This window comes from Physeter macrocephalus, chromosome 7 (genome assembly GCF_002837175.3).
Source record: "Physeter macrocephalus isolate SW-GA chromosome 7, ASM283717v5, whole genome shotgun sequence".
NCBI classification, from domain to species: Eukaryota; Metazoa; Chordata; class Mammalia; order Artiodactyla; family Physeteridae; genus Physeter; species Physeter macrocephalus.
The window spans coordinates 25,096,763-25,124,734 of NC_041220.1; the positions used below are offsets into that span (position 1 = coordinate 25,096,763).

The 27,972-nt window shown below is 38.6% G+C and overlaps 1 protein-coding gene across 8 annotated transcripts in view; it reads right to left on the minus strand.

Annotated features, from left to right (window-relative positions):
- Nucleotides 1-27,972, minus strand: part of INPP4B (inositol polyphosphate-4-phosphatase type II B) — a 763,890-nt gene that overhangs the window by 30,930 nt on the left and 704,988 nt on the right. For 6 of the 8 annotated variants that reach the window (XM_007111238.4, XM_055085901.1, XM_028491723.2 and 3 more), the window contains 2 exons: nucleotides 13,807-13,919; nucleotides 9,864-10,018 (listed from right to left, as the gene is read on the minus strand). In XM_007111238.4, coding sequence (XP_007111300.2) covers nucleotides 9,864-10,018; nucleotides 13,807-13,919 — 268 coding nt within the window. Of the gene's footprint in view, nucleotides 1-21; nucleotides 2,481-2,998; nucleotides 3,183-6,961; nucleotides 7,231-9,863; nucleotides 10,019-13,806; nucleotides 13,920-27,972 lie in introns of those variants that run through there. The other 2 variants (XR_008617771.1, XM_055085899.1) reach the window with 2 other exon arrangements.

The following is a 27,972-nucleotide window of genomic DNA, read 5'->3' on the forward strand; positions in this document are numbered from 1 at the left end:
GCGCAGGCTCAGCGGCCATGGCTCACGGGCCCAGCCGCTCCGCGGCACGTGGGATCCTCCCAGACCGGGGCGCGAACCCGGTTCCCCTGCATCGGCAGGCGGGTGCGCAACCACTGCGCCACCAGGGAAGCCCATGCATTGATTTTTAATAGCTTGGGATTTATTCTCACGTGCATTAGGACAAACATAACAATTGTATGAATTCATGAACATCCATGCCCAGGTCAAGGCTAAAATAAATGACTGTTCACGCGACACTTGTGGAAAAAAACCTTTAGGTGGTTAAATGTATGACTGAGATTGGGGAAGCACTACTGTATGGGAACAGAATGCCCTAACAAACTTGTAAACTTTAAAAGCAAACAGAATCTGAGATAGAACTACGGTATTTGTTCTATATCCACATGTTTAATTCCAAGTTGTTTCTCTCCTTGAACATGGCTTTGAAGTTCAACAATATGAGGCTACAGCACTAGCTTCCTTGAGTCTTGTGTCTCAACCTTCTGGGAGCATAAATTAACTTGCTGGGTTTTGGCATAACTGCTCTGCACACATCATTCAGGCCTGGGCTGCCTGCATCTCTGGCTTCTCTAATGAGAACAAGCCCTTTCTAGGACTAGTTCCTGCTGTACCTCATTTTCCAAGTGCAAAGGCATCAATCATCTCCCTAATCACCTATAGGTTTTTGTTGTGTCTCAGCTGGAAGTTTCCTTCCCTTGTCTAAAGTGGAGTTCAAAAAAGTCTCATCACATCACAGGCTCCTGTCAAAACACTGTACATTTCTCTTTCCAAATCCGAGAGACCCTTCTGTCCTATTTCACTGTGCTTTCATTTTTAAAGAAAATAAAGAAAACAAATAAAAATATATTTTTTAAAACTACCACTGCTGAAACCCTCTTTTCTAAAACTTAAACACCATAAACCAGTGCCTTATAAAGTCACATTTTTAAAAGTCACAGTTATATGTAAACCCTCAGTATATGAAGCAATAAAGATCAGCTACCAAAAGTGGAAACCAAGATGGCCAATCAATGTTTAGAAAGACGTTCAATATCACTTATTATTGAGAAAATACAAATTAAGCCAAAATAGCACTTTTTACCCATTAGATTGGTAAAAATTCTTATCATACAAATATTGGGGCTTGTGGGAAAATGGGAGCATGTGTGAGTGGCTTGTGGGATATAAATTAGTATAGCTATTTTGAAGGGCAATCTGGTAGCATCTAGTAAAATTGAAAATATAAATACCACCCATTCCACTTATACGTTTATGTACCCTCATACTTGTGTTCATAGTTATACATGTGACTATGTCTATTACACTGATGCTTATAGTACCAAAATATCAGAAACAACATAAAATTCAATAGGGGAATAGGTAAATTGTGGTCTGTTCATACAAAGGAATACTAAACAGCTATTCAAAGGGGAGAACTAGACCTTGTATATGACCATAGATCTCAAAAACATGATATCAGCTGAAGAATATGAGTCATTGAGGGTGACACACACTATGAGACCATAGTTATGGAAATGAAAACACCCAACGCATATGATGAATTAATAAATAATATTCTTAGCCTTAACCACTTAGATATTCCTAGTCAAGACCTCCTAACTCTTCCTTGCTACTTACCTAAATTGTACTCATCCTGAAGACACAGTTCAAATCCTACCTCCCTCAGGACCACCCAACCCACAATGATTCCTTTTCTCCTCTGATCCACTCTAATAATACTAGTTTTAGGCATGTGACCTCATCTATCTCATATTCTCATTGTGGGGATTAATAAAGGTTCCTCACATAGGATGTTTCATGTAGTTCTTAGTGCATAGCAAGAACTCATTGACTCTTAGTTGCTTTTATTATTACAAGTTTATGTCTCCCTTTGCTTAGCCTGGTACACTGCCATAGTAGATACTCAATAACTGTTTACATTTGACTACGAATACGATGGTGACATGTTTCTGCTAATGATTACATTTGCCCAGGTCATTTCCTGAGGTGGGGTCCTGGCTCATTATTTACTGGATATTCAGTAAAGTCTGGGGTCATTCAAGAGTTGGACATTCCCAAGTTCCACTGGCTGAGTGCTGAGGCACTGCTCTCTGGGGACCACAGATGAGCGCTAACCTCCTATTCCAGGCTCAGCTGCTCCTAGATGCCCCTGAAGTTATTAGTTGAGCTCTAGCAAAGCTTACAGACCTTCTAGCCCAAAGTCACTGAAGGAGTTTAAGCCTTTTAGAAAACAAGTATTAATCCTGGGATTTTTCTTTTAAGATCTTGAACACCAGGAAAATTCCTCAATTTCAGGAGTCTCAGAGGAGGCCTTTTAGACAAACATGGGACAGGAAAGGTTAAGTAGGGTGGGTAAAAATGGGGAAAGCATGGAGAACAGGGTAACACTTATTAAGCATAACACCTATTATCCGCCGGGCATAGAGAATTCAAATAGGTGATGTCATTTAACACAACACCTACAGGAGAGAGAGAGAGAGAGAGAGAGAGAGAGAGAGAGAGAGACATAGTTACTCCTGGTTTACAGATGAGGAAACTGAGGCCTGGAGATTCATTAACTTAAAAGCGGCACAGGAAATAATTGCTGGAAGAAGGATTTAATCCCAGGTCTTCTTGACTTTAAAAACCCGTGTTTGTGGCAGAAGTTAAATCTATTTAAATTAGATTCATTTACATTTTATTTCATTAAATTAAATGAAAAGTACATATTCCATACACTTATATGTCTAGGTCCTCAGTTAATAATTTGAGGAACTGAGAGAAGTGACTTATTTGGAAAGGTGTGTCTAAAGCTTGTACCGGCTCTGAATGATAAGCTCCATACTTATAGGGTCTCAAGTCACTGGTACTTGAAAACAAAATTAAATACCAAACAAATTAGGGAAAAGAAACAGATCTCAAAACTACTACTTTTTAGTAGCAAAATAATCTGACACACATAAATGTATGAAGAAGATAGCCTAAAATTAGCACATACATTTTGTTCAGGAAGTTGAAAGTTTTTTTGTAGGTCATTCTTTGATTTCTCTAGGAAGAGCAGTTCTTTTGTGGTGGTTCACCTGTAGATATCTTGTTAAGAGATATTTGCTGTAACATGATTTCTATAGAAGTGGACTCTCTGCAGCATCTTTCACCTTACCAGCAGCTGAAGCAACAACATCCTAAGTGGGGTAAGTTTTCACGTAATTATTAGCATGCCTAAGAAGACGGTGACTTCATCGGGGCTTATTACTGTTACTTGTCACAGATACGGACTGAAATAATGCAGCAAACACACCACTGAAACTCTCAAGGGAAGAGATAAGACTAAGTGATAATGGAGAAAATGCTCCCACTTGGGCTGTTCTACATAAACACATCCCTTTCCAACTATCTTAACTTTAAAGAGCCATTATAGAATGACAGATTGAAGAATAATGTAACATAAGGAAAATAAAAGTTACAGACAGACAACTAAGCAATATGGTGTCACACTGCTACACTGTATATACACAAAATCCTAGAGTTCCTCTTAAGGGAAAATAACAGTGCACTGGCATTTTAATTTTTATTTACTTTTTAGTGGCAATTAAATTTCCTGACATAATTATTTTTTGATAAAACATGACATTTTATAATCCAGTCAAATTTTATTATTTTTCAATCCAATCCCAATCACCTATTAATCAAATATAAGTTTCAAAGTCCCTACTAAATATGCTTTTGGCAAACGCATTGTGACAAGATGGCTCTTAGCATTCAATGGTGACTCCATAAGAAACAACTGAGTGCTGATACTGAATGCATTATCCCTTTCTTTTTAAAAATAAAAATCTGCCGATTATTCAGCCACCATTTCATAAATTCCTGCCACAGATGATCAAGGGAGAATTTGGCGATACACATAGACTTCAAAACTCAAAGAAAGGATAGTTATACCAGGCTTACAGACATACCACAAAGCCATTAAAATCAATTACTGAATGGTGGCTGCTTTAAATGAGGCAGACTTTAGTTAAGCAGTTCTCAACCCTGGCTCTATCCCAGAACCTAGTCTGTGGTGGGACTCCTGTGAGAATCATTGTTTTGGTCTTATAACATAGGCAACCACTAAGAGTTCCTTACAGAGTCAGACCTACCCACTCCTTGCCAACTTGCTAATTTGAAGAGGATCTTGTGCCATTTCAGTCAAACAGACTGTCGCTAGCAGCACATGTCGGGAGTGTGAAGCTATAAGTAATACTGGATATGTAAGAAAAGAGAGAGTCTGAAATTTTTAAAAAGTGTACAGAGGGTATAATGACACGTTGAAATTATGATAGAGTAATCATGGTTCAGGCATACAAAAATGCAGTCGGGCAGCCATTGAGGACCTGGTCTCCGACAAGTCTCTGCACCACTGGGAACCTGAACTTCCTTTGAGCTGTACCAGACCCAAGGACACCCCTAGCCGTGTTCAGAACAATACCTGCCAGCTGCAACCTATGGTCTCAAGGTCTTCCACTGTAACTATGCAACCATTTGGGATCCCAACCAATACTCACTTAACAAGCACCCTGACTCTTGCCAGCTCCAATTATAATTCTTGATAAACAACTCATGTAACTAACTGTAACCTTGTGGGTTTTTGCCTTTATAAGCCTCCCCCATTTTGTAGCCTGGTAGAACACAATTCAAATGCTTGTTGAATCTGTGTCTCCCCGGCTGCAGCCCTAAATAAACACCGTTTTATTTCATGTCTGTTTCTAAAATTTTGGTTGACAGATTCAGACTGTGCCTTAAGGTAGATTGTTTGTGGCTTGTTTTTGAATTTGAGTTGAAACCTCTCCAAAACTTTCACTTTCATCTTCTGGAACTTCTGCTTATAAATATGTCACAACTGAGCAATAATTTCATTTGCTTATTTCCAAATGCCCATGTATGCACAAAACTTCCTTATAGGACTTGAACATTTTAGAAAACTATGTTATTCATTCACTCACTCATTGAATATTTATTGAGAACCTACTATAACTAGGCATTATTCTAGGTACTGATAATTAAAATATAGCAGTGAACAAGATAACAAAAGTCCCCACTCATGAAACTTATTCTGGTGAGGGGACTTCTGAACAAGCAGGTAGATGAAGCTGTATTTCTTTTTATCTATAACATTTCTCTCATCCATAAATAATTTGAAAATTTAACAGATATAAGCACTCTACAGTAGAAAAATTTAATATAGATAAGGAAAAAACTAAAACTACAAACACAACATTGATATTATAACCCCGGTGAACTTTTAAAAATATCCAGAGTAAATAGCCTGGAAGGTGATTAGAATAATTCAAAGATAAAATAAACTGCAACTGATGCCAAATAAAATAAAAAACTTTAATACATTTAAAAACATAAAAATCAAACTCCTTTAAAACACTAGCTTTTTTTTTCTTTTAATCCAGTGTGTGTCCTGGAATATTTGTAAAGTTCTTAAAAATTCTGGATCCCTGGATCCACCTCAATGAGAAACTGCACAGGGTCCAAATATATGTAGTTTTTTAATGTCCCAGAAACAGCCACTGTCTGGAGGCTGGGACTGTCCATCAGATGGCAGAGCAAAGAGTTCTGCAAATCCTCTTCTTCCTCCCAAAACCATGACACTGAAAAATATTGTCAAAACCGACCATTTCCGGACCCTAATAATAAGCCAAAGACAAGCAACAAGTGGAAAAGAGTTTCTTCTTGGAAAACTGCTGACTGGCAGGTAAGAAGAGGGCGAGTCTGTGGTCTTTCTGCCTGGGGCTGCTCCCACCCTGCCCCTCTCAGTTAAACGTCTACCAGGGAGAGGCTGCCATGGAAACTGGCAACTTTGCTGCCCCAGGGTCTGAGTGCATTGGAAGTGAAGAGTAGAAAAGCCTACTCCCAGGCACTGTCTGAAGCATTAGAGTCCTTGGAGGCAAACAAATGCTGACTGCCAACCTCACAGCTGGCCTGAGCCTGTACTCTCACTTGGGCCACTCCCCAGACCAGTGGACTAGCCATGAATGTAATGGGAAATGAGATCCTGGACATGAGAGAACCATGGAGGGCTTTGATCAATTTCCACACATCCTGGGTTGACCAGTAGGACCTAATAGGGCCTGGTGTAAAGAAAAGGCAGGATGGATACGAAAACTCCTGAATTTGAACATGTTTCCCAGTCCCTACAAAGATATATCAGCAGAGGTTGAAAGCCTTACTGGATTGAACTGTTTGAGCACAACTTCTGGCTAATCACTGACTGACCATTGAACTACAGAGACCCAAGTGCAACCCTAGGAAACAAGGCTTAGACATAAAAGTAAGAACTGAACTACTATCTCAGAACATAATTGAAAATACAATTTTAAAAACAGATGAAAAAGTTGCTACACGGTTCTGAAAAAGAGAAGGCAGCAGAATGAATTCCTATTTGGACTGTTCTTTGTTTATTCAACCACTATTTATATTTATTTCAATCTGGACCAGACACTGTGCTCAAATGCCCAGATACAATAGTGAACATGATAGATAAGGTAGAAATTAAAGAGTTAACATTCTAGAACTAGAGTTTGTTCTTCAAGGTCTCAGGATTTGGGCAGACCACTCTGGTCTTGCACACAGTCTCCAATTTCTGAAAGTACATGGTTCTTATGACTCATAAGACTTAAATAGTATTTTAACTAACACATGTGCAGTAGTCAAATACATAACCAAATAATTATGGGATTGACATATATACACTAATATGTATAAAACAGATAGTTAATAAGAAACTGTTGTATAAAAAATAAATAAAATTTATAAAAAAGGAAAAAAAAACAACTAAGGGAAACAACAAGGTCCTACTGTATAGCACAGGATAAAAAACGTAACTAAGGCATCTGTGTTTTAGTGCTGGCTCTAGTATTTTCTGAGTAGTCTTTGCTGAAACACTCTGTAGAGCTCAGTTTCATTATTCATAAGGTGAAGCAGGTTTGACTAAATTTTTTTTTAATTAATTAATTTATTTATTTTTGGCTGTGTTGGGTCTTCGTTTCTGTGCGAGGGCTTTCTCTAGTTGTGGCAAGCGGGGGCCACTCTTCATCGTGGTGCGTGGGCCTCTCCTTATCGCGGCCTCTCTTGTTGCGGAGCACAGGCTCCAGATGCGCAGGCTCAGTAGTTGTGGCTCACGGGCCTAGTTGCTCTGCGGCATGTGGGATCCTCCCAGAGCAGGGCTCGAACCCGTGTCTCCTGCATTAGTAGGCAGATTCTCAACCACTGCGCCACCAGGGAAGCCCTTGACTAAATTTTTAAGGTGACTCCCTGATCTCAAATTCTATGATTATTTGTAAGGGCATACAATAATACACATTAACATAAAAAATACTTCTAAGAAACCTATCCAGGCTTACTTTAATGAATGCAATCCATCCATAATTAGCACAGCATTTGTAAACACACGCACAGTTTCAAAGTGGTATTTAAAGAGCTTATTTTCTTAAATAGATAAAACATTGCATTTGAAAGCTTATTTACAAGATTTTAATATATGATATTGGAGTCAAACCGTATGTCATAATATATTCAAAAAAAATACGAGGCTCATAATTGCCTAGACTTGATTGTTTCAGGAAGATCATGACCTTTGATATTTATTTTCTTAACAAATATCATAGAGTGATCACTGTCTCTCAAACATTGATCTAATCACTTTACACATATCAATTCATTTAATCCTGGAGACATTCCTAAGACGGGCTACTATTATTAGCATGTCTATTTTTACACAGGAGAAGACTGAGGCACCAAGAGGTTGACTAACTTGCCTCAGGCACTAAGAGGCAGGATGAGATTAACTTCCTCTTGGCTGCTAAGTGGCATGTGGCCTGGATTCAAACTCAGGTCAGCTGGCTCAAAAGCCGCATCCTCTCATCTACTCTGCCCTGTGGCCAGAGCCTACAGACCTATGGGCTTGTGATGTAAGACAGTACCCAAAAAGGGAAAGGACATCAGTTATTCAAGACAATAACACGTCTATTTCCCTTAAACACATGCACGCACAAACACACACACGCATACACACACATGGACAAGCCCTCACACTCTCATGCAGCCCTCACATAGACACAAAACCGAAGGATAAATTTGGCAGATTTGAAATTTCACTAGAGTAGTGGAGATATGGAAGTTAAGATCTTTAGTATTTTTGGATTAAATTTCTAGTGCCTTACTTTTATTTCACAGTCCCAAACTAAATCCTCATAACTGTTATGTCATTAGCAAATGTGTTGTATATATAATGTCAGGTCCATACAACCTTTATGCTATTCCAAAATACGTAGTTTGATAGTTCAACATATATATGACAGATATGCCCTTTATTTATGTATTGGAAAAAATTACCTTTCTAATTTAAGGGTTCTCTCTTACCCCTACCTTAAATAAACAAGTAACAGTTTCACCTTCCAGATACTTTATGCTGGTTGAATCATTTTAGCCCTCTAGGGTTTCTGGCCTGTAACGTCGTGTGCTCTGCCCTCCTCACCTGGCATCTTTGTTCCATCCATAGTGACATTTGTACTTTTTAAATGCACATTAGAAGATTTTATACTCAGATTCTGAACCTTCCCTGTGAGTGTTGAGAGATTATTATTGAAAAAAGTCTTTTATGACAACCAAACATGTTTTGTATGGCTGAGATGCTCATGTCAGGCCTTGAAGATATCCTCATACATTTATCCAAAAATTATGGTAGAACTCCACTGAACAACGAAAATGCCAAGAGACATGAAATGGGGTAAAAGAGAGGACTTCAGAACCCTCTCATTAGCGGGGAAAACATACAGCATAGAAGGAACGCAGGCAAGCATCACCCTCGCCATGGAAAGACTGTAGCAGTTAAAAGAAAATGGAGCTAATGACATGCCAGATAAGAAGCAGCCCTCTCAGAGCATCACATGACATTCCTTTCTGGGATCAGGGAGCCTGTCCCATGTTTTCTGTTGTGCTTCTGAGTCGGTCTTTGTGGCAAAGAGACAAGTTTGCTAAAGTTTTTAATTAACGTATGTCCTTGCTGACAGATGTTGTGAATGAGGCACTTTTTCCTTCCCATTATGGCTTAGACTTTAGATTTAATTACTGTGGAAATGAATCAAGAAACATGACTTCAGGCAGAACATTTTAAATGTCAGCAGAGTAACCGTATTAATTCTCAATCTTAAAGGATCCGTGTAATCCCATCTTTATTATGAGTGATGTGAAAATAATTTTAGGAAGGAGGTTAAAGATAGGAACACCCTTCAAGCCATGGGAAGATCACCTGTTAGTTGCCATTTTTTGGATAGTTGCTTTGTTTGCAAAACGACTTAGTTTTATTTTGTGCATACACATAACGACTTGTATGAAAAGGGACTATGCTCTTCAAGTGTTAAATGTGAAAGGACCGGAGCCCTTCAACTTAGGTCTAAATGTATTATGAAATATATCCTCCACTGAGATGATCAAAATCTGGCCACATTTTTTTTCTTGCCTAAAATGAGTATTCACTTAAAATTATGTTATCTCTCATGTCATCAGCTCTAAGCCATGGAAATGCAGTGAAGTAACTAAATGTTTAGTCCTCCAGTAAAATACATATTTGGAAACAAAAAACAAACCCAAACCTTAAAATGACCTAAAAGAAACAATGAGGTCCTATTATATAGCACAGGGAACTATATGCAATATCCCGTGATAAATGATAATGAAAAGGAATATAAAAAAGAATATATATGTATAACTAAATCACTTTGCTGTACAGCAGAAATTAACAAATATTGTAAATCAACTCTACTTCAATACAATTTTTTTCAAAAAAGAAAGAAAGTTGAAGACATATAGGATACCTTCTCATACAATCCAGTGCTCGGATAAAGAAGTCCTTGTGTAACTGGTGTTCATCCCTCAAGATTGAGCATTGTTCAAGCGTCACTGACATCGACGTCCTGTCTTTGGCACTTTTACAACAGGTGAAACGAATGCCATTTAGTTTGCGACAAATCTGTAACAGACATATACACAGTTTATTGTTTTTTTGCAGATTACTCTAAAGTGTCAGAGTCCTCTAGACACTTCTAGTCTAAACCCACCAAATTTATGTTAATTTATGAAAGTTAACTGGTTCAATCTGCCTACGGAATGGAAAAATATTACCTTTTCGTTTCAAAAGCTGGTGGAATAGATTTAATTTATTTAACTCTTTGTACATGAGGTGTGGGGCTGTTGAAGGCATATAAGATGGGAAATATCCAGCAGAGGCAGCAATGCTGCTCCCTGAGAGGGGATCTAAGCTGCAGGGGATAATGATAATCACAGCTCAGAAGCAATATCTTAATAGTGAAGGGGAAAAAAATAATCTGTATTTCCCGGATCAGCCACTTGATTTGAATCTTACATAGCTAATACCTTCTTACTATATATTTAAAATAACCTTTACTAATCTCTGCTGGATGTTACGAGATTTCAAACATCCACATGGTGCCAAGTGAAACCGATAAGGAAACCATTCAATGCAACTAATAAGAATAAGGACACCAAAAATGGCCACTGTAATTGCATATCTACTGTGCACCAGGTATAATGCTAATAAATTTCATATAGATTTGCTCTTTTAATTTAACTGCACAGGAACCCTGGAGGAAGGTATATTAATCTCATTTTACAGATGAGGAAATTGAGGTTTAGGTAGGTAAGGTGACTTATGCACAACAGAGCAGAGCCAGGATGCTGATATAAGTCTACCTAACAAGGACAAAGTCTTTAACTTCTGTCCTGTTCTGTTTCTCTCCATAATTCTTTCTTGTTGTTATTCTGATGTAAGCCAGGAGAAGAATCTGTAAGTAGCAATAATTTATGGTCTCACTGCTTTACGGTTAACAGGTGAATCACTCCATTCTTTTCTCTTCCCTTGTCCATGGTAATGCATCAACAATGTTTGTCAACATGCACTTAAGATACATCTACTCTGATGAAATACAGGCCTGCTTTATTATCTGCCATTGAGGAGGCCTTAACAGTTGCCTGCTTTGAAGAGAGGATATAATAATACAGTTTATCAAGGGTTTTTATCATGATTTAATTGTGATTCTGATACTTAGCTTAGGATTTACAAGTCCTTATTAGCCCTTAGGTACTTTCTCACTATCTCCAATGTAAGTGACTAGAGAAATGTGAGAGCATGATTTCAACATGTAATCTTTTTTCTTCTTGTAGAAAACACTAACGCATTTAACTAAATAGTATTTCAAAAATTTTAATATAAAATAACAAAGGCTCGACTATATTTATAGTAACAAAATACAGACCTCAATGGTCACTTATGAGAAGTGATTTTTAAAAAGAATGAATATTCTTTAAAATGCATTGTCACAATTGTATGCAACTATCCTACTAAGGATATTTCATGTTACAAATTTAAAATCAAGAGGAATCTGGGGCGGGCTTCCCTGGTGGTGCAGTGGTTAAGAATCCACCCGCCAATGCAGTGGACACGGGTTCAATCCCTGGTCTGGGAAGATCCCACATGCCACGGAGCAACTAAGCCTGTGTGCCACAGCTACTCAGCCTGTGCTCTAGAGCTCATGAGCCACAACTATTGAGCCCACGTGCCACAACTACTGAAGCCTATGCTACAACTACTGAAGCCTACGCACCTAGAGCCTGTGCTCTGCAACAAGAGAAGCCACCACAATGAGAAGCCGGCGCACCGCAACGAAGAGTAACCCCCACTCGCTGCAACCAGAGAAAAGCCCACGTGCAGCAATGAAGACCCAATGCAGCCAAAAATAAAATAAAATAATAAAATAAATAAATTTATTAAAAAAAAAGAAGCTGGGGCAATTCCATCAAAGCAGAGAGGTTGGGTCTTGGTTTCTGTATTTCACAACTCTTTTGAACTATATGAGCTTAATTTAACATTAGCTTAATTTGGTATTTGGTCTTTTTAAATTCTCATTTTCATTTTTTAAAATTCATTCAAGATAAAACCAAATAGCTTTACATTTTTCAATCAGAATGTAAAACATTAACAAAAGCAGTATTTCATTAATCGTCTTAAAGAAGAGAGGATAATAAAACAGAGACAGAAATAAAAACTTTTTGGAAAATGTCAAAGGGAATTTCTATATTTCTTTAAGAGTAATACCAAGGTCCCTGGTTTACAAAGAGGATATTGAAACTCATGTATCACCCTATAGACATGCTATTAATAATAAAGTCAATATTCCTACAGAATGCCAAATTTGCACACTATGGGTGCTGTATATTTATCAAGGCAAGTAATCACCCATTCAATGAATTCAATGGTAAGTTGTGAGTAAGCCGTATTTGGCTGGTATATACATTTCAAAAAAAAATTTCAGAAATGTAGGATTTATGGGAATTTTTAAAATATATTCAAATGAGAAAACTACATGTACTAGAGAAAATATACATTTGTGGTTCTACCTGTGCATCCTTCATTTGTCAATTTACATGACTGCATGATATGTGTATAATGACATATGTGTATGTTCCTAAGTTGTCAGATGGCCTTGTGAAATGATCAAACTACTTTTGTGCTATCATGTCATTAGTAATATAGCAAAAATAACTTACGACCTGTCTTTGTGAAATTTTTGTGAGAATTAGCAACCATAGTAGTCTTTGAAGGTATATAGAGCAGACACAGGAGAAAGAACTATTAAAAACAACCTTCAAGTAATGTAGTATGATGCTAAATGGGACCAGTGTAAATGAGCTGCCTGAAAGCAACGTTTCATATTGTTACCTTTGATGTTCTTCCCTGGGGCTCCAAGAGGGCATGAAGGGAAACTAAAGCAGCTTTCCTCTGCCTTGCTCTTGGTAAATTATTTTATGTAGACTCATGGTAAATTATCCACTCCTTTTTCCCAGAAGAGAGTAAGTAATATTAGATTATAATTGAAGCACTGGCAGTAGGGGGAAAGGCTTTGTTTTAAATGCTATTGATAGAGAATGAATAGCACATGTGAGAAGATCTGTTACACTCAACTCCAACTTACACGAGCAATCCTGTTCAGTAAGTTCAAACATGGCGTTCATCAAAAAGATCTCCAATGTGTGCCTTTCCTGATGAAAAGATCCCTTCCTAGTGAAAGGATCTCTGGGTCTGAATGTTTAACAAAACTCATATGAGCTATACCTGAACGGTTGCCAGATAAGAGCTTAAAAATTATAGGCATGATTTTCTCCCTCAACCTTATAGAAACCTGGGGGGCGGAAAGCCGGCAGATTTTCTACCCTGAGGGTGCCATTAAATGAGAAAGAAGCATACAAAATATAGCTCATTATCTTAAGAGCAATACATCAGTAATAAATTCTATGCCAATATCTAAATTGACAAACGCATTTACAAGCTCATTAACAAAACAATATGTCCAGAAGCCTTACTGAGGCTGTGAGTCAGAGATCTGATAACCACTTTCTGTTGAAACCATATGTCTCTAGAGCAGCACTTCAAAACCCTGACTGACGTGGGCTATTGACATTGCAACATGCAATATCAAGAAAATCACAGACACTTGATTTTAACCTCAAACACATCCCGAATTTATGAGAAAAGCCAATGAGTAAGATTCTTTCTCATTGAATACATCTTCTTCTATCTTGTGTTCTTGTTTATTAATAGACTAGATGCGTAATCTCCTGGATAATGGAGAATGACATCTGGTAGCCCAAAGTGCAGAGGTTGGACCCTACATAGCAGATACCCGATAATGCTTGCTGATCATCATGGTGACAGGAAATACCATTTGACAGGAGAGTGCCTACCGTTGCAGCCAGCCACATGATTTCTACATTCTTTCTCTTTTTGGCTTGAATATTTTGATGGAGATTTTCTAGTAATCCTTTTAAATCATTTTGTTCTTGAAAATGTGAAATGTCTGAAAAACGAAAAAGGAGGGAAAAGAAAGGAAACCGTATTATTATTAAGCTGCCCATGGAGTTTTCCTTAATATATTTGCAAATGTAATTTCCATAACAACAAATGCCATTTGGAGCAGAGAGTATCTGAGGATAATCATACTTATTAATCCTTCTGGTTTTATTCTTTACTTAGAAATATGCCTCAGTTTCCCTCATTCCCAATTGTGTGTAACTGGGGTAATGTCAATGGGTGATATAACACTCACCAAGAAGGGAACTGTTTTTAATAACAAAGGCTGCCTCATTTCAACCAAAGTAGAGGATGTGGATGAAACATGAGATACAACCTTCCATTTTTGGCTACTGAGCAGCTAGTCTGAATCATGAGACTGTATCAAACCGAACATCTCAGAGGTGGAACTGGAAAGTTCAACCAAAACACATGAAGTCAGTTTCTACACAGCAAGATTCATCAGACTAGGCAATATTGACATTTTGGACTGGCTAACACTTGGTTGTAGGGAGTAGGCCTATATTCTGCATTGTGGGATGTTAAGCAGCATCCGTGACCTCTCCCATTTAGAAGCTAGTAGTATCCTTCCCATTGTGACAATCAAAAATATCTCCAGATATTGCCAAATGTTCCTTGGGGGCAAAGTCTATCCTGTTTGAGAACAAGTGCTATTAAGGAGCACAGGTATGGATGGAAATAGGAACAACGCAAGAGGTGATAGTTAATTAATCATATGAGATAATTGGGAAGGGAGTAAGAAGTGACCGATGGCTCAGATCTCTACACACTCGTAACTGGAGCATGGGTAATCAATGGCATATGGTTTATATCAAAACCTAAGGCAATGCACACTATGACACCAGTATTCCTGAGACTCAGTGAGATAGGATTCAAGATTAGAATATAGAGATGGAAACAAAAAGTCAAAGAGAGTGGTTGGGTTAGTACCGTACAGTATGAAAATACACTGTACTGTGGAAGCCACAAACTGACGGATGAAGAACTCCTGAGAGCTTTAATTGAGGCTAAAAACAGGAGAAAATACATAAGAACAACATGGACTATACGTAGGCTATCCAGTTACATTGAAGAAATAGATGATCTGTTCCTGAATCAGATCACACACACACACAAAAATGACACAAATAAGCTTTAATCATAATGATGCTTGGCACTTTCCAAAATGGTACCAGATGTTTCATTTTATTAGAATAGTATATCTGAGTAGCTCTTAGCTTTAGCTCCAGAGAGTAGAGGAAATATTTGAATGAAATGTACTAGCAATCTATATCTACCAAAGAATGGAAGTGGTTGGTAAAATGGAACTGAGCATTGAAAACAATTATATATCATCTTGAATTTCCTGTCCACAGAATAGAGGAAGGTCAGGTACAATCCAGATTCATACCTTGTTTTAGGGAGATGAGATTCAAAATATCCATATAAATATATGCATGATCCTACTTTATTAGTTCCTAAATGGGAAAACTGTTAAACGTCAAATTTTTACCGTGTAACTAGAGACGATTTTTTTTTTTTTTAAGTTTTTTGGCCACACTGCGCACCATGTAGGATCTTAGTTCCCTGACCAGGGATCGAACCCATGCCCCCTCCATTGGAAGCATGGAGCCTTAACCACTTGACTACCAGGGAAGTCCCAATGATTCTCTTAAGAAAGAGAAGCTTTCCCTAAAGACATTGCCTTGCTAGGTAGGAGACTCTGATACACAGAGATTTTAACAGGACACAGCCCAAGGATAAAGGGAAGGAGGCATAATGTAGAATGCCTTGAAGAGAGTTGCAAAGCCAGCTCAGGACTCTACAGATAATTGAAGAAAGTAAGGACAATAATGGTGCCTTTTAATTGATACTTTTAGCGCACAAGGAATAAGTCAGATCTGCCATCACTGCCCTTAATGTTGATAAATGGCAACCAAAACAAAACCCCAAATAATCCATGACTTAGAATAACAAGCAGCAATTTAAAATTGTGTACAGGTATATCATTGACGGAGAAAGTGTCCTTGACATTGTTGAAAGGAAAAACTGGTCATATTAATAAATGAATTTATTGGTGTAACATTGGGTGTGTGTGCCTGCACTTGTGTGCATGCTTACCTCTCTCTCTATGTGAATGCAGGCAGAGCAAGACATCGGTTTAGATGCTAACAGTGCTCCTCTTCAGGTTATGGGATTTAGGGGGATTTTTCAACTGCCTTTTAAAGAATCTTTTATTTAATATTGGAGTATAGTTGATTAACAATGTCGTGTTGATTTCAGGTATACAGCAAAGTAATGCAGTTATACATATATGTGTATCTATTCTTTTTCAAATTTTTTTCCAATTTAGGTATTATAAAATACTGAGCAGAGTTCCCTGTGCTATACAGTAGGTCCTTGTTGGTTATCTATTTTAAATATAACAGTGTGTACATGTCAATCCCAAACTCCCAATCTATCCCTTCCTCAACTGACTTTTTATGTCATTTGAGACACAATAAATATGTTTATTTTGTTTTAAAATAATAGTTATTTTAAGAGCAAGGGAGAACAGAGTACATATGTATAAGACAAGGAAAAAAACCCCAAAATTCTTATGATACAAAGACCTGACCTCCAAATTTCCATGGTCTGGCAGGGTGGGATAGATTTTTTATACCATTATTAACTGCGGTCAAGTGTACCGTGGGCTATGACAACAAGACAGTAAAAATGATAATAGGGACCTAAGAAAAGGAGTGGCCAATTCAATGAAGAATAGTTGAGTATGGAAAGGTTTCTAGTAAAGGTAATGCTTTGTGTCTACAGAGAGTATTTGAGGCCAAGAGAAAAATGTCAGCAAAGGTATGGACATAGGAGGCAGTACTATGGAAACGGGAAGCTTGTAGTTCACCATGTCCTTGGAGGGCACAGTCCTAGAGGCAAGAATTATGAAGAGTCTATTCTGCTATTTTGGGATATCTGGGCTTCCTCCTAAAAATGGGAGCACCTGGTGAATTTTAATTATGGACATAACCATATCTGAGAGGTCCCCGAGACTTTTTAAAATCACCTGGTAAAAATGACTTTCAAATATTTTTAAAAGCAATACAGAAGAAGAATTTTACTTTATACAATGTCCCATAGCAGTTATGCACACTCATCCCTTTGTAACAAACATTGTATGAAATAATATTTACCCTTAGTGTGTTCACTGCACCCTGAATATATTTTGTTCTATTCCATGTTGCTTTCTTTTGAATGTTGGCCCCAACCCACTAAATTGATTTAACGCCTATATAGGGTCAACATAAAAAACTTGCAAAGCACTGATTTAGGGCAACCCCATGTCCAAGATGCTTAGGTGACTTTTTCACAAGGTTCATAGTCAGACGTTCAAGTCAAAAATCCAGTCTCCCAAGTCCTATGCCAGTAATTTCCCTCAAATCTGTATTAGTGTCTTCACAGTTGGCGGCTGATCCAAAAAATAATTCCAGTATTAACACAATGGACCAGCTTCTTCAGAATTCTGAGGATTCAGAACAAAGCATAATAATTTTTCAAAATAATTTAGTTTCACAGTTGACATGGAGATTTTTAAATCAGCCATTTTAAACAGACTACAGTGTTCCTAAAATAAGTCAAACAAATGGCCATCCTTTGCTCATTTTTATCTACATAAAGATAGTGCTTTCAGATACACAGAAATGATGTCCCATAGAAATTTCACCCCTTCTCCCCATGGCATGCTTTTTAGAAGGAAGTCAGTTGATGTTCTTAAAATTTTCAAGCCACTGTTTCTATTTCTGTAATGATAAAGCTTCGTTTTATTCAGTCCATCACTAAGATTTCTGCCAATCCTTTTCAGCCTGACAAAAGTCCTTCAGGCCACAGAAATTTAGGTCTGGTTCTGGAAAGAAGTAGCATTAGTAATGACTAAATAGGTGAGATTTCAAGATATAATGATAGATCCTGATATAGCAACTGTAAATCATGGTATACACAGAACATGGATTGGTTTTGTTACTGAACCAAACTTAGGTCTTCCCACCCATGAGCAGTAAAGCGAATCTACTGACACCGGGTTGTAGTGAAGGAAAGTGCAGTGTTTACTGCAGGGCAACAAGCAAGGAGTCCTGGTTACCTACTGCTCAAACTCCCTGATGGACTTCAGCAAAGCATTTTTAAAGACAAGGTGAGGAAGTGGAGTCCCAGGGTATGGGATCAGCTCGTGCACAATTCTCTGATTGGCTGATGGTGATGTAACAGGGCAGTGTCACAGGGGTTAATATTATCAACCCTTAGGTGCTGGTAGGTCTGGGGGCCACATGCTCATGGTCATCAAGTAGGTAACTTCTTCCATTTGGTGGTGGTTTTAGCATCTGCAAAACAACTCCGGAAATGTGCGTCAGCTCCTGTTATCTGGGTACTTCAGAGAGGAGCTAAAGCAGAGGATATGGGGGGGAAGTCTCTTGGGAAGGCCCCGTAGGGTTCTGCTCAGTAACCGTTTTAGATTTAGAATGAGTTTCTTCAAATGTAAATATGGCCAATAAGTCTTGCTTCTGCTACTCACTCCTGCATTACTCTAGGACCGAACTTAGAGAGAGCAATTGAATCTCTATGCTTATCTCCATAAAAGTATTCTTGTTTTCCAGTGGGGTTCATGAAAGTAATCAGAAGGTAAAAGGTATAAGAATATACACTGCATTATTGCTTATGATATTAAACAGCAGCAAAAATCTAAATGATGATAATCTGTCATACATATGTATATATATTTATGACATGGAATATTACATAATAGGTAAAATGAATAAACATGCTAGATGTATGAGCATGGATATATACTAAAAACTATGTTGAACAAAAAAAAAAATGATTCATACAAGATAACAGCAATAATATAAAGTTAAATGTGCAAACCTGTACCATATTTTTTGTGGACACACGCATACAGAGGAAAAATATGTATGAGAACGTAAAATACCAAATTCAGGATACTGATTTTCTCAGAGAAGGGAAGATGAGGGGTGGGAACCAAAAAGGGTACAAAGGGGGTTTCCACTATGTCTACAAATATTTGTTTCTCACAAAATTTCTGAGACTGGGTGATGGGTTCCAAAGTGCTTGTATTTTATGACCTGTTCTTTCTCCGTTTGGAACTTTCATAATTCTTTGTAAAGAAAGCACTGAGCCAAGATTCCGGGAAAATGATTACTAATGCCAACTCCGTCCCTGCTTCGACGTGTGGTCATAGCAAGCTGCTTAACCCTCTGTCCCTATTTTCTCAACAGCAAAGTGAGGACTTGCAGTGGGAAACAATGAATAAAAGTCTTGGCAGAAGAGTCTACATTATTCAGTTCTGTGTCAACTCTGAAATACAGAGGAAGACATTCACAGTTCTTAAGAAGAGTTCATAGCCTCAGATAGAAAGCCTCCTTTCTCAGGCAAAAGTCCAAATTTATCCAAAGTAAGAGATATTCTCTCACACAGACACAGGTGCACACACATGATCCCAAACATGCAGAAAGCCAGTGACTGTTCTCCCACCACTCCTTGCTGGGAGAGAACAGCCAAGTTCAGAGTCACTTTGTAGTAGCTGTTTTTTCCTTGTTTTGTCAAATGGTATTTCTTTAACAACGGCAGCTCTAAATATGACATGAGCCTGACTCAAAGGCAGGGTGCTGACCAGTGAACAGGAATTGGGACCATGAACTCTCAGCTCATTGAACTATGATGCTAATGAGGCCAAGGCAATAGCTCCATCACCTCATGGTCAAATGATTTTATGTTGTCAGAGAATGTTCCAAGATGAAATAGAAATGACAGCCGCCTTCCCATCACCTATTCCACCTATTTCCCAGTGGGGAGCAGGCACAATATTTACAGGGATCAATCACACCCCCATTATGAAGTCAAGTGGTATAATTCCATCCCCTTTGAAATCAGGACTAGTTCAGGGATGAGCATCTAAATCTAAGGCAATCAGAACTTGACTTTGACCTCAGAAATTGTTTCAGGGTTATGTAAGTGACCTATGCTGTTCCAGCTGAGTGAGGCTCAGGACTCTGTAAAGTAGAAGGGGAGGAAAGCTCTTTTTATCTCTTTGCTTGAGCATACAGTTGAGCGTGGGAATAACTGCTCACGCCAACAAGACTTTCTTCATGAAGGAACCGGATGTAGGATAAAGTCAACACTAAGAGTTATGAAATAAGGCAGAGAAGTGTCTTTTCAGTACTGGGAAGCCACTAAACCAACCCTCTCTTAACTGGTTGCCTGCCTTACTGCTGAAATTTTCAATTTTGTTAATTGATGCCAGTTTGAGTCAGGGTTTCTGTCACTTGCAACCAAAAGCATTCTAAGGTAAACACCTGGTTATATAGGCATTTTAAACACTGATCAGCCATATTGCAAATGTGTACTGTTGCTTTAGAGGTGAGGAATCACAAATAAGGAAGAGTACTTATGGAAAGCATCCCATTAATCACTTCTTTTTTAATGATTTTTTTACACCTTTATTGGATTATAATTGTTTTACAATGTTGTGTTAGCTTCTGCTGTACACAGAATGAATCAACTATATGTATACATATATCCCCTCCCTCTAGGGCCTCCCTCCCACCCTCCCCATCCCACGCCTCTAGGTCGTCACAAAGCACAGAGCTGGTCTCCCTGTGCTATACAGTGGCTTCCCACTAGCTATCTATTTTCCACATGGTAGTGTAGATATGTCAATGCTACTCTCTCAATTCGTCCCAGCCTCCCCTTCCCCCGCACCGTGTCTACAAGTCCATTCTACAGTGATGGTTTTAAAGCATAGCCCCACGTTCTTTGACACTCCTTCTATAAAGAAGGTGGAGTCTTTGTACCTTCATCTGGAAGCTAGGTGGGCTTGTGACCATGTTGATTAATGGCAGACGTGACGCTACGTGACTTTGGATGCCAGGTCATAAATGACTATGAAGCTTCTGCCTTATTCTCTTGGAACTTTGCTGTCTGTATTCCCTCTTTTGGGATATTCCCTATAAGAACCCATGTACTATGCTCGGAGAAGCCCAAGTCACATGGAGGGTCCTATTTAGGTACTCCGGTCAACAGTTTTAGCTGAGCCCAGCCTTTGAGTCATCCTAGCCCAGTGGTCAGAATGTGAGTGCAGAGGCCAGAAGATGACTCCAGTTCCCAGTCACTTAAGGGATACCAGCCATTCTTCTTTCCAGCTGAGGTCCCAGATATCTTGGAGTGGAGACAAACTTCCCCACCCTTCCTGTCTGAATAACTAACCCACAGAATCTGTGAGCATAAATAAAATGATTCTAAATTACCAGAACAATTACAGTAAAAAATAAAATAACGTGAAGGGCCTGTTCTAAGTATGATAAAATGAACATATGAAGAACCAAGTTTTCACAGTCCACTCTGGTTAGTACTACATTCTGTAATATCAAATCTTTTCTCTAATTAATTCTGAAACAATTATACTTAAATGCACTAACAAACAAATGCAATTAGGTGAAAGCCATTGAGACGTCTTAAAGTTGGAAATTATGCGCTTTTAGAGGCTGTAAAATCTTGAAAATTATAAAAGAAAAAGACCCACTGACACCAGCTTTACTTAAATTTGATTTCCAATTTACGAAAAAGGCAGTATCAGAAATCAAATATCAAATTCCCAACCTGATCAGAGCTGAAAAATATTTGTGGCCTGTACATTTTCACTGTTTCCTCTTAAATAAATTTCAAGGTTGCATCACCCATAGCAAAGGAAAGGATGAACTTCAAAACTAATTGTTAAAATATATTAAAAGTACTGTGTTAACAATTTGTTTAGAATTTCCTCACTCACTATTGCACTTTGAAGGCCATGGGACTTGGTGTGTAGGGAGAAGAGTAGAATTATAACCCATTAATATTTTTTCCTATTTTCATTTTTTCAAAGAAATCATTCATTATTTAATTTCAGAATCTCCAAACAATTTAGAGTCATGTCAAAGGTTGGGAGATGGATTGTAGGCAGATGACTCTCAAAAATTTACGTTCTGCTCTCAAGATATTGAGATATTTTTATTAACAGAAAATAGAAAATTTGAGTAGGGGCTTTATACAAATCCCCAGGTCAGTCTTCCTGTTCGCCTGGTTGCACTGCTTGGATTATTTTTTGCCTGCTTTTAAGTGGCCTGGATCCTTAGCACTGAGGGGAGTTGGATGGTCCCCTTTCTTCCCTCCAGCTCAGTTTCTAAGTGCTTGCATTTTAGAGCAACAGCAAGAAAATACCTGTTGAGAGCACACACTACACACAAGTCTGAGGACCAAAGAAAGAATAGATTTCTCAAAGCTTAGGACTGAGAGGGAAGCAGCTTTTGGGATAATTCCAGCACCTCACCTCCCTGCCCATGTAAGAGCCAGGCAGCCCGTGAAATATACCAAGGTCAAATGGCAGGCCAGAGAAGTAGACACATAATAAGGCCTTCTCCAAAGAAGGGTTCATCTTTTCCATGGCCCTCCATTTTTTTTTTTTTTTTTTTTTTTTTTTTTTTTTTGCGGTACGCGGGCCTCTCATTGTTGTGGCCTCTCCCGTTGTGGAGCACACGCTCCGGACGCGCAGGCTCAGCGGCCATGGCTCACGGGTCCAGCCGCTCCGCGGCATGTGGGATCCTCCCGGACCGGGGCACGAACCCGTGTCCCCTGCATCGGCAGGCGGACTCGCAACCACTGCGCCACCAGGGAAGCCCCTGGCCCTCCATTTTTGATGATGAAGAGGAACTGACTCCAAAACTGCCAGAATAATGGCCAAAGAAATGGGGAGCCAGTTGAGAAGAATGGGCTTTTCTCCAATGGTCTCTGGATTACCTCTTTAGGCTCTTGGAGGCAAGTAAGAATGAGATCTTGAAACAGACTCACAGACTTAGCGAAAGAACTTATGGCTACCGGGGACTTCCCTGGCAGTCCAGTGGTTAAGACTTCGCCTTCCAGTGCAGGGGGTGCAGGTTCAATCCCTGGTTGGGGAGCTAAGACCCCCACATGCCTCGCGGCCAAAAAACCGAAACATAAAACAGAAGCAATATTGTAACAAATTCAATAAAAGACTGAAAAACAATGGTCCACATCAAAAAAAAAAATCTTAAAAAAAAAAAAAAGAACTTATGGTTACCAGCGGGGAAGGCTTGTGGGGTTGGGACAGATTGGGAGTTTGGGACTGGTATGTACATACTGCTGTATTTAAAACAGAGAACCAACATGTTGCTCAATATTCTGTAATAACCTAAATGGGAAAAGAATTTGAAAAAGAATAGATACATGTATATGTATAACTGAATCACTTTGCCGTACATTAACACAATTTTGTTAATCAACTATGCTCCAATACAAAATAAAAATTAAAAAAAGAATGAGATCTTTAATGCTTCATACTATATAGAATAAAATAAATAACTCCTGAGGTATTTAAAAAGTTATAAGTGAGGTAAAATAGAGGAAGATGATGATGGAACTAAAGCTGCTTTAGAAGACTCCAAAATGAAGAGAAAAGGGGTATTAAGATTATATGGCCTACCTTTTTTTCCATTCATATAGCTCCTTTTATTGGCTTTAAGTGGCCTCCAGTTTGATAATCTAGGATTCTCATACATTTATAATTTGTTGATAGCAACAAAATGTATTAATCTATGTGTGTTGCCATATTTCCCTTTTCTGATGTGTCTGATAATGATAATTTCATCTTTGAGTCTTCAATTTTTCCCCCTTACCTGACTTCAGAGAAGAGTTGTGCTTTATCTGGAGTTTTGTTCTGCAGAAGTGGAAGCATGAAGAAAGAAAAGTGGACGGGGAGGTGGACTGGAATGAAACAGAAGGCCTTGCACTCATGGTTTTGGGAAAGGCGGAATGGTAAGTAAATAGTGAGATTGTGTCTGGGAGAGTGATGTGCTCAATCGATGAGTGACTTAAACATTTGGAAAAAAAGGATTTAAAAAGTAAAATAATGAGTTGTCAGTTGTCTCCTCTTTGACGTTTAATTGTAAGTTGGAACTAATTTTTAGTTATTTTTAATTGTTGGGCTGTTTACTGGATGCGGTACTATCCTGAAACTGAATTCATAGGAGACTGGTATTAATTTAGGTCAAATTTAGATATTTATTTCCAAAAGGGAAGAAGAGTCCTAAGATTTCTAATATCCACCTCATTCCTCACTGTGCGGCCAGTTCCAAAGAGTGATGACTTTGTTAGGCAGGAGGTAGATGGGCTCCAGGCTGGGCATTTACAACTAGCTTCCTGTTTACATTTCCTGAGGAAGGAGGCAGGTGGGCTCTAGGCTAGATATTTACAACCTGCCTCCTGCTTGCACTTTGAGATAGAAATTACAACAGGAACAGTGTAAATAGCTGGACTTTGTTTCCTGTGGACACTTTAAGATAACAGTCATGGCAGGGACAGAGAGGGGCTAAACGCTGTTTGAGTAAAAGATGAAGAGGTCACGTGTTTCCCATCCTTGGGGCAAAGGGAGACACTGCACCTTGGAGGCTTCTTGGGGGTCAGAAAGGAGGGGGCACCACCCCAAAATAGGTGATGCCAAGGCCCCCCATAGGCCTGTGGGCTGGAATCCATCTGTGAAAAAAGTTGTGCACACGTGTTGGGGAGGTCCTAGGGCAGGTCAGGTGTGGAAAAAGAAACCAGATAATTGGCCAAAGGTGAACAAAGACCCGGAAGAACTGCCCTATAGAAATGATTTAACCACCTCTTTACTGCATTCCTCCTCATTAGGGGGGATGCCCTCAGCTTTTCTCTCCTGGTGTGTATCTCTGCCTCGCTTCTGTCTTAACTAAACAAACTGTTTCTCTGTGTGCTCTCCCACTTGTTGTACCATGTCTCTAATAATAAGCTTCGTACCTGTTTCTACAGTTTTTGCCTCCTTGAGAAATGCATTTCTCAATGGGGGTAAGAGCCAGGGGAACCTTGTTCCTAGCCTCTAGCCCCTGGTGGACTAGCCGCTAGGATTCCTGGTTTCCATCCAGGCTACCCAGGTCCAATTCCTGGGCAGGGAACTAAGATCTCGCTTCACGCCACCGCTCTCTGCTGCCTATCCAAGATCAATTTCAGGAGCTCATCTCTATGTGGGTGTTCCAAAAAGAAAAATGTGCTTTTTTTGAAAGATTATCAGAGAAGCAGTGACTATATTAAAAAAATCATTAAGATTAATATAGGTAGGTATTTGAAGGGTTACAGACAAGACTGAGAAGGAAAGAGGCTGTTGAATGGAGAAGAGAGGCAGGTTAGTTCAAACTACAGAAAGAGCTTTATAGGACTTCCCTGGTGGTCCAGTGGTTAAGACTTCCCTTTCCAATGGAGGGGGTGCAGGTCTGATCCCTGGTTGGGGAGCTAAGATCCCACATGCCTCGCGGGCAAAAAACCAAAACATAAAGCAGAAGCAGTATTGTAACAAATTCAATAAAGACTTAAAAAAAAAAAAAGAAAGAGCTTTACAATCAAATTTAACTGGATCAATGTGTGTATACAGGAGAAAGAGAACTCTCTTGAGAAGCTCAAAGCACATACAACCATCTCACTAATGTTCTTATCCATCTCACTAATGTTCTTATCTTATCCATCTCACTAATGTTCATAAGTGTGGTGTGACAACTTATCAGGAAACTGACACTGGAAATATTAACTTCCTTTCTCCAGTGAGATAATGGTAGATGAAGTACAGGTACATATGTATTAATTATTCTCATTTAGCTGATAATGAAATGGAGGCACTCAGAGCATCAAATGAGTCACCTAAGTGAACTTTCAATTGAATTCATATCTTTTGTTTGCATGCTATTCTGTGCATACTAACTAGACGGGTTTACTGAAAGTCCTGCAATCTTCAGTGAGTGATGAAGTCTAAAGAAAGGAGAGCCCCAGTGAGAAGGAAAGAACATAGAAAAATGGAAGGATGACTAAAAGGCTGGAAATCTGAGTTTTTACCCACATAAACTTGAGAATAGGGTTGATACATCTAATTTGTGAGGGCCATGAAGTAACATAGAAGATGCAGAGATAAATGCTGAGTTGAACAGGGAGTTGGCCATTTGTATGTGTGTATGAGAGTATATGTGTCTATCTTTGTTACTTGTAGTGTTGTTTGTATTTGTTGCTGCGATTCAGAGTACAAGTTAATGGACACTAAAAGTCTATGTCTGTGGTTTAATGTGCACATAGAAAATAAAAATTCAGTATTGTCTAGTATCACTTTTCTTTTCAAAAAGACACAGGAGTGCTTCAAAAGACATATCAAATTAAAAAATTATCTTAATCTTTATCAACATTAAAAATTTCAACAGGTAAGTACGTCGGAGTTTCTCTGCAATGAGTTGAAAATAAATTTTAAATTTAGAAGATCAGAGTCCTTAGACAGCAATGGAAGAGTTGCGGCATAAAAGTGAAAAGAACACTTAACTGGGAGTCAGAAAATAATAGAATTTATCCCTGTTCTCCCACTAGGTGCATGTGTGAATTTAACAAAATCTATCCTGGATCCCAAACCCCTCATAACAAATTATAGGGTTAAACTAGAACAGTGTTTCTTAAACTATGTCCTGAGGAACACTTATTTAACAAGATGCTAATGAATATTTTATGGGGTTTTTTTTTATGGTCCTATAATGTAATAAAAATGCTATTTTAAACAAAATGCATAGGCAGTGTAGATTAGGGTTGGGAAACTATGGCTTGCAAACTAAACCCAGTCAATTCTGTGTTTTTATAAATACAGTTTCATTAGAATTCAGCCAAGTTCATTAATTTACATATTGTTAATGGCTTATTTTGCACTTCAGTAGCAGAGTCCAGAAGTTGTGACAGATCACATGGCCTGCAAAATCTGAATTATTTACTTTCTGATCCTTTACATAAAACGATTGCTGGCTATGCTATAGATCTTCTCAAAACTTTCAGTGTGATAACGTGAATTCCAAAATCATTTGACTATAGAATTCTTTCATTGCCCAACAATTATTAGCAGAAAGAGTGTTCTTTGGAACACTTTAGATTATTTCCAAGATCCAGTTGTTCTCTGATTCTTCAAAACATCCAACTAAACAAATGACCCAATCTATCCCATTCATTCAAACATTTATGGAGTATAAGCTATGTGCCAGACAATGTTTTTGTTTATTGGTAAAGTCAACAAGTAGACAGGAGACTTGTCCTCATGAAGCTTATGTTCTGATCAGGAGTTATAACCAAGCAAGGTGCGTGACAGATGTTGTGGAGAAAAATAAAGCAAGAAGGGGACCAGGGCACCGGAGATTGCAATTTTAAAGGGGGTGGTCAAGAAAGGCCTTACTGAGAAAGTGACATTTGGAGAAAGACTTAAAGGAGGTAAGTGATCCTTATGGGGGGAAGCATTTAAGGCAGAGGAAACAGCCAATGAAAAAGTCCTAAGAAACAGCAAGAGGTCATTGTGAGATAGAGTGAAGCAAGGGAGGAAGGGAGGGACATGGAGAGGGAGAGACACAGAGAGAGAGAGAGAAGAGAGTGGAGCCAAAAGATCCATTTTTTTTTGCCAGATTATGGGGCCCCTTAGAGGCCATTGTAACAATTTAGATTATTATTCTGCAATAAAAAATAGGGGGTTATTGGAAGATTTTGAAGAGTGACATGATTCGATTTTCATTTTTAAAGGTCACTTTGGCTGTTGTGATCAAAAAAGACTACTGAATGAGGTTGAGAGAGGAAACAAAGAGACGGGGAGAAGGTTTTGCCATAATCTGGAAGCAAGAATAACAAGGATTTGCACAGAGTGGTAGCAATACAGGTGGACAGAGCTGATCATACATTTCGAAAATACAGCCAATGAAATCTTCCGATGGACTGAAAATGGGGTGTGAAAAAAAGAGAAGAGTCAAGGGTGACTCCCTTTTTTTTCTGAAACAACAAAAAGTTAGAAATGATAAAAACTGAAATGGGGAAGATAGTGGGAAGAAGAAATTTTTAGGGGCACATCAGGAAGAGAGTTTGAGGGGTTGAGCAGGATATATAAATTTAGGGAAGAAAGATGGGCTGGTGATGCAGGTATGGAGGTGGATAATTAAAGGATG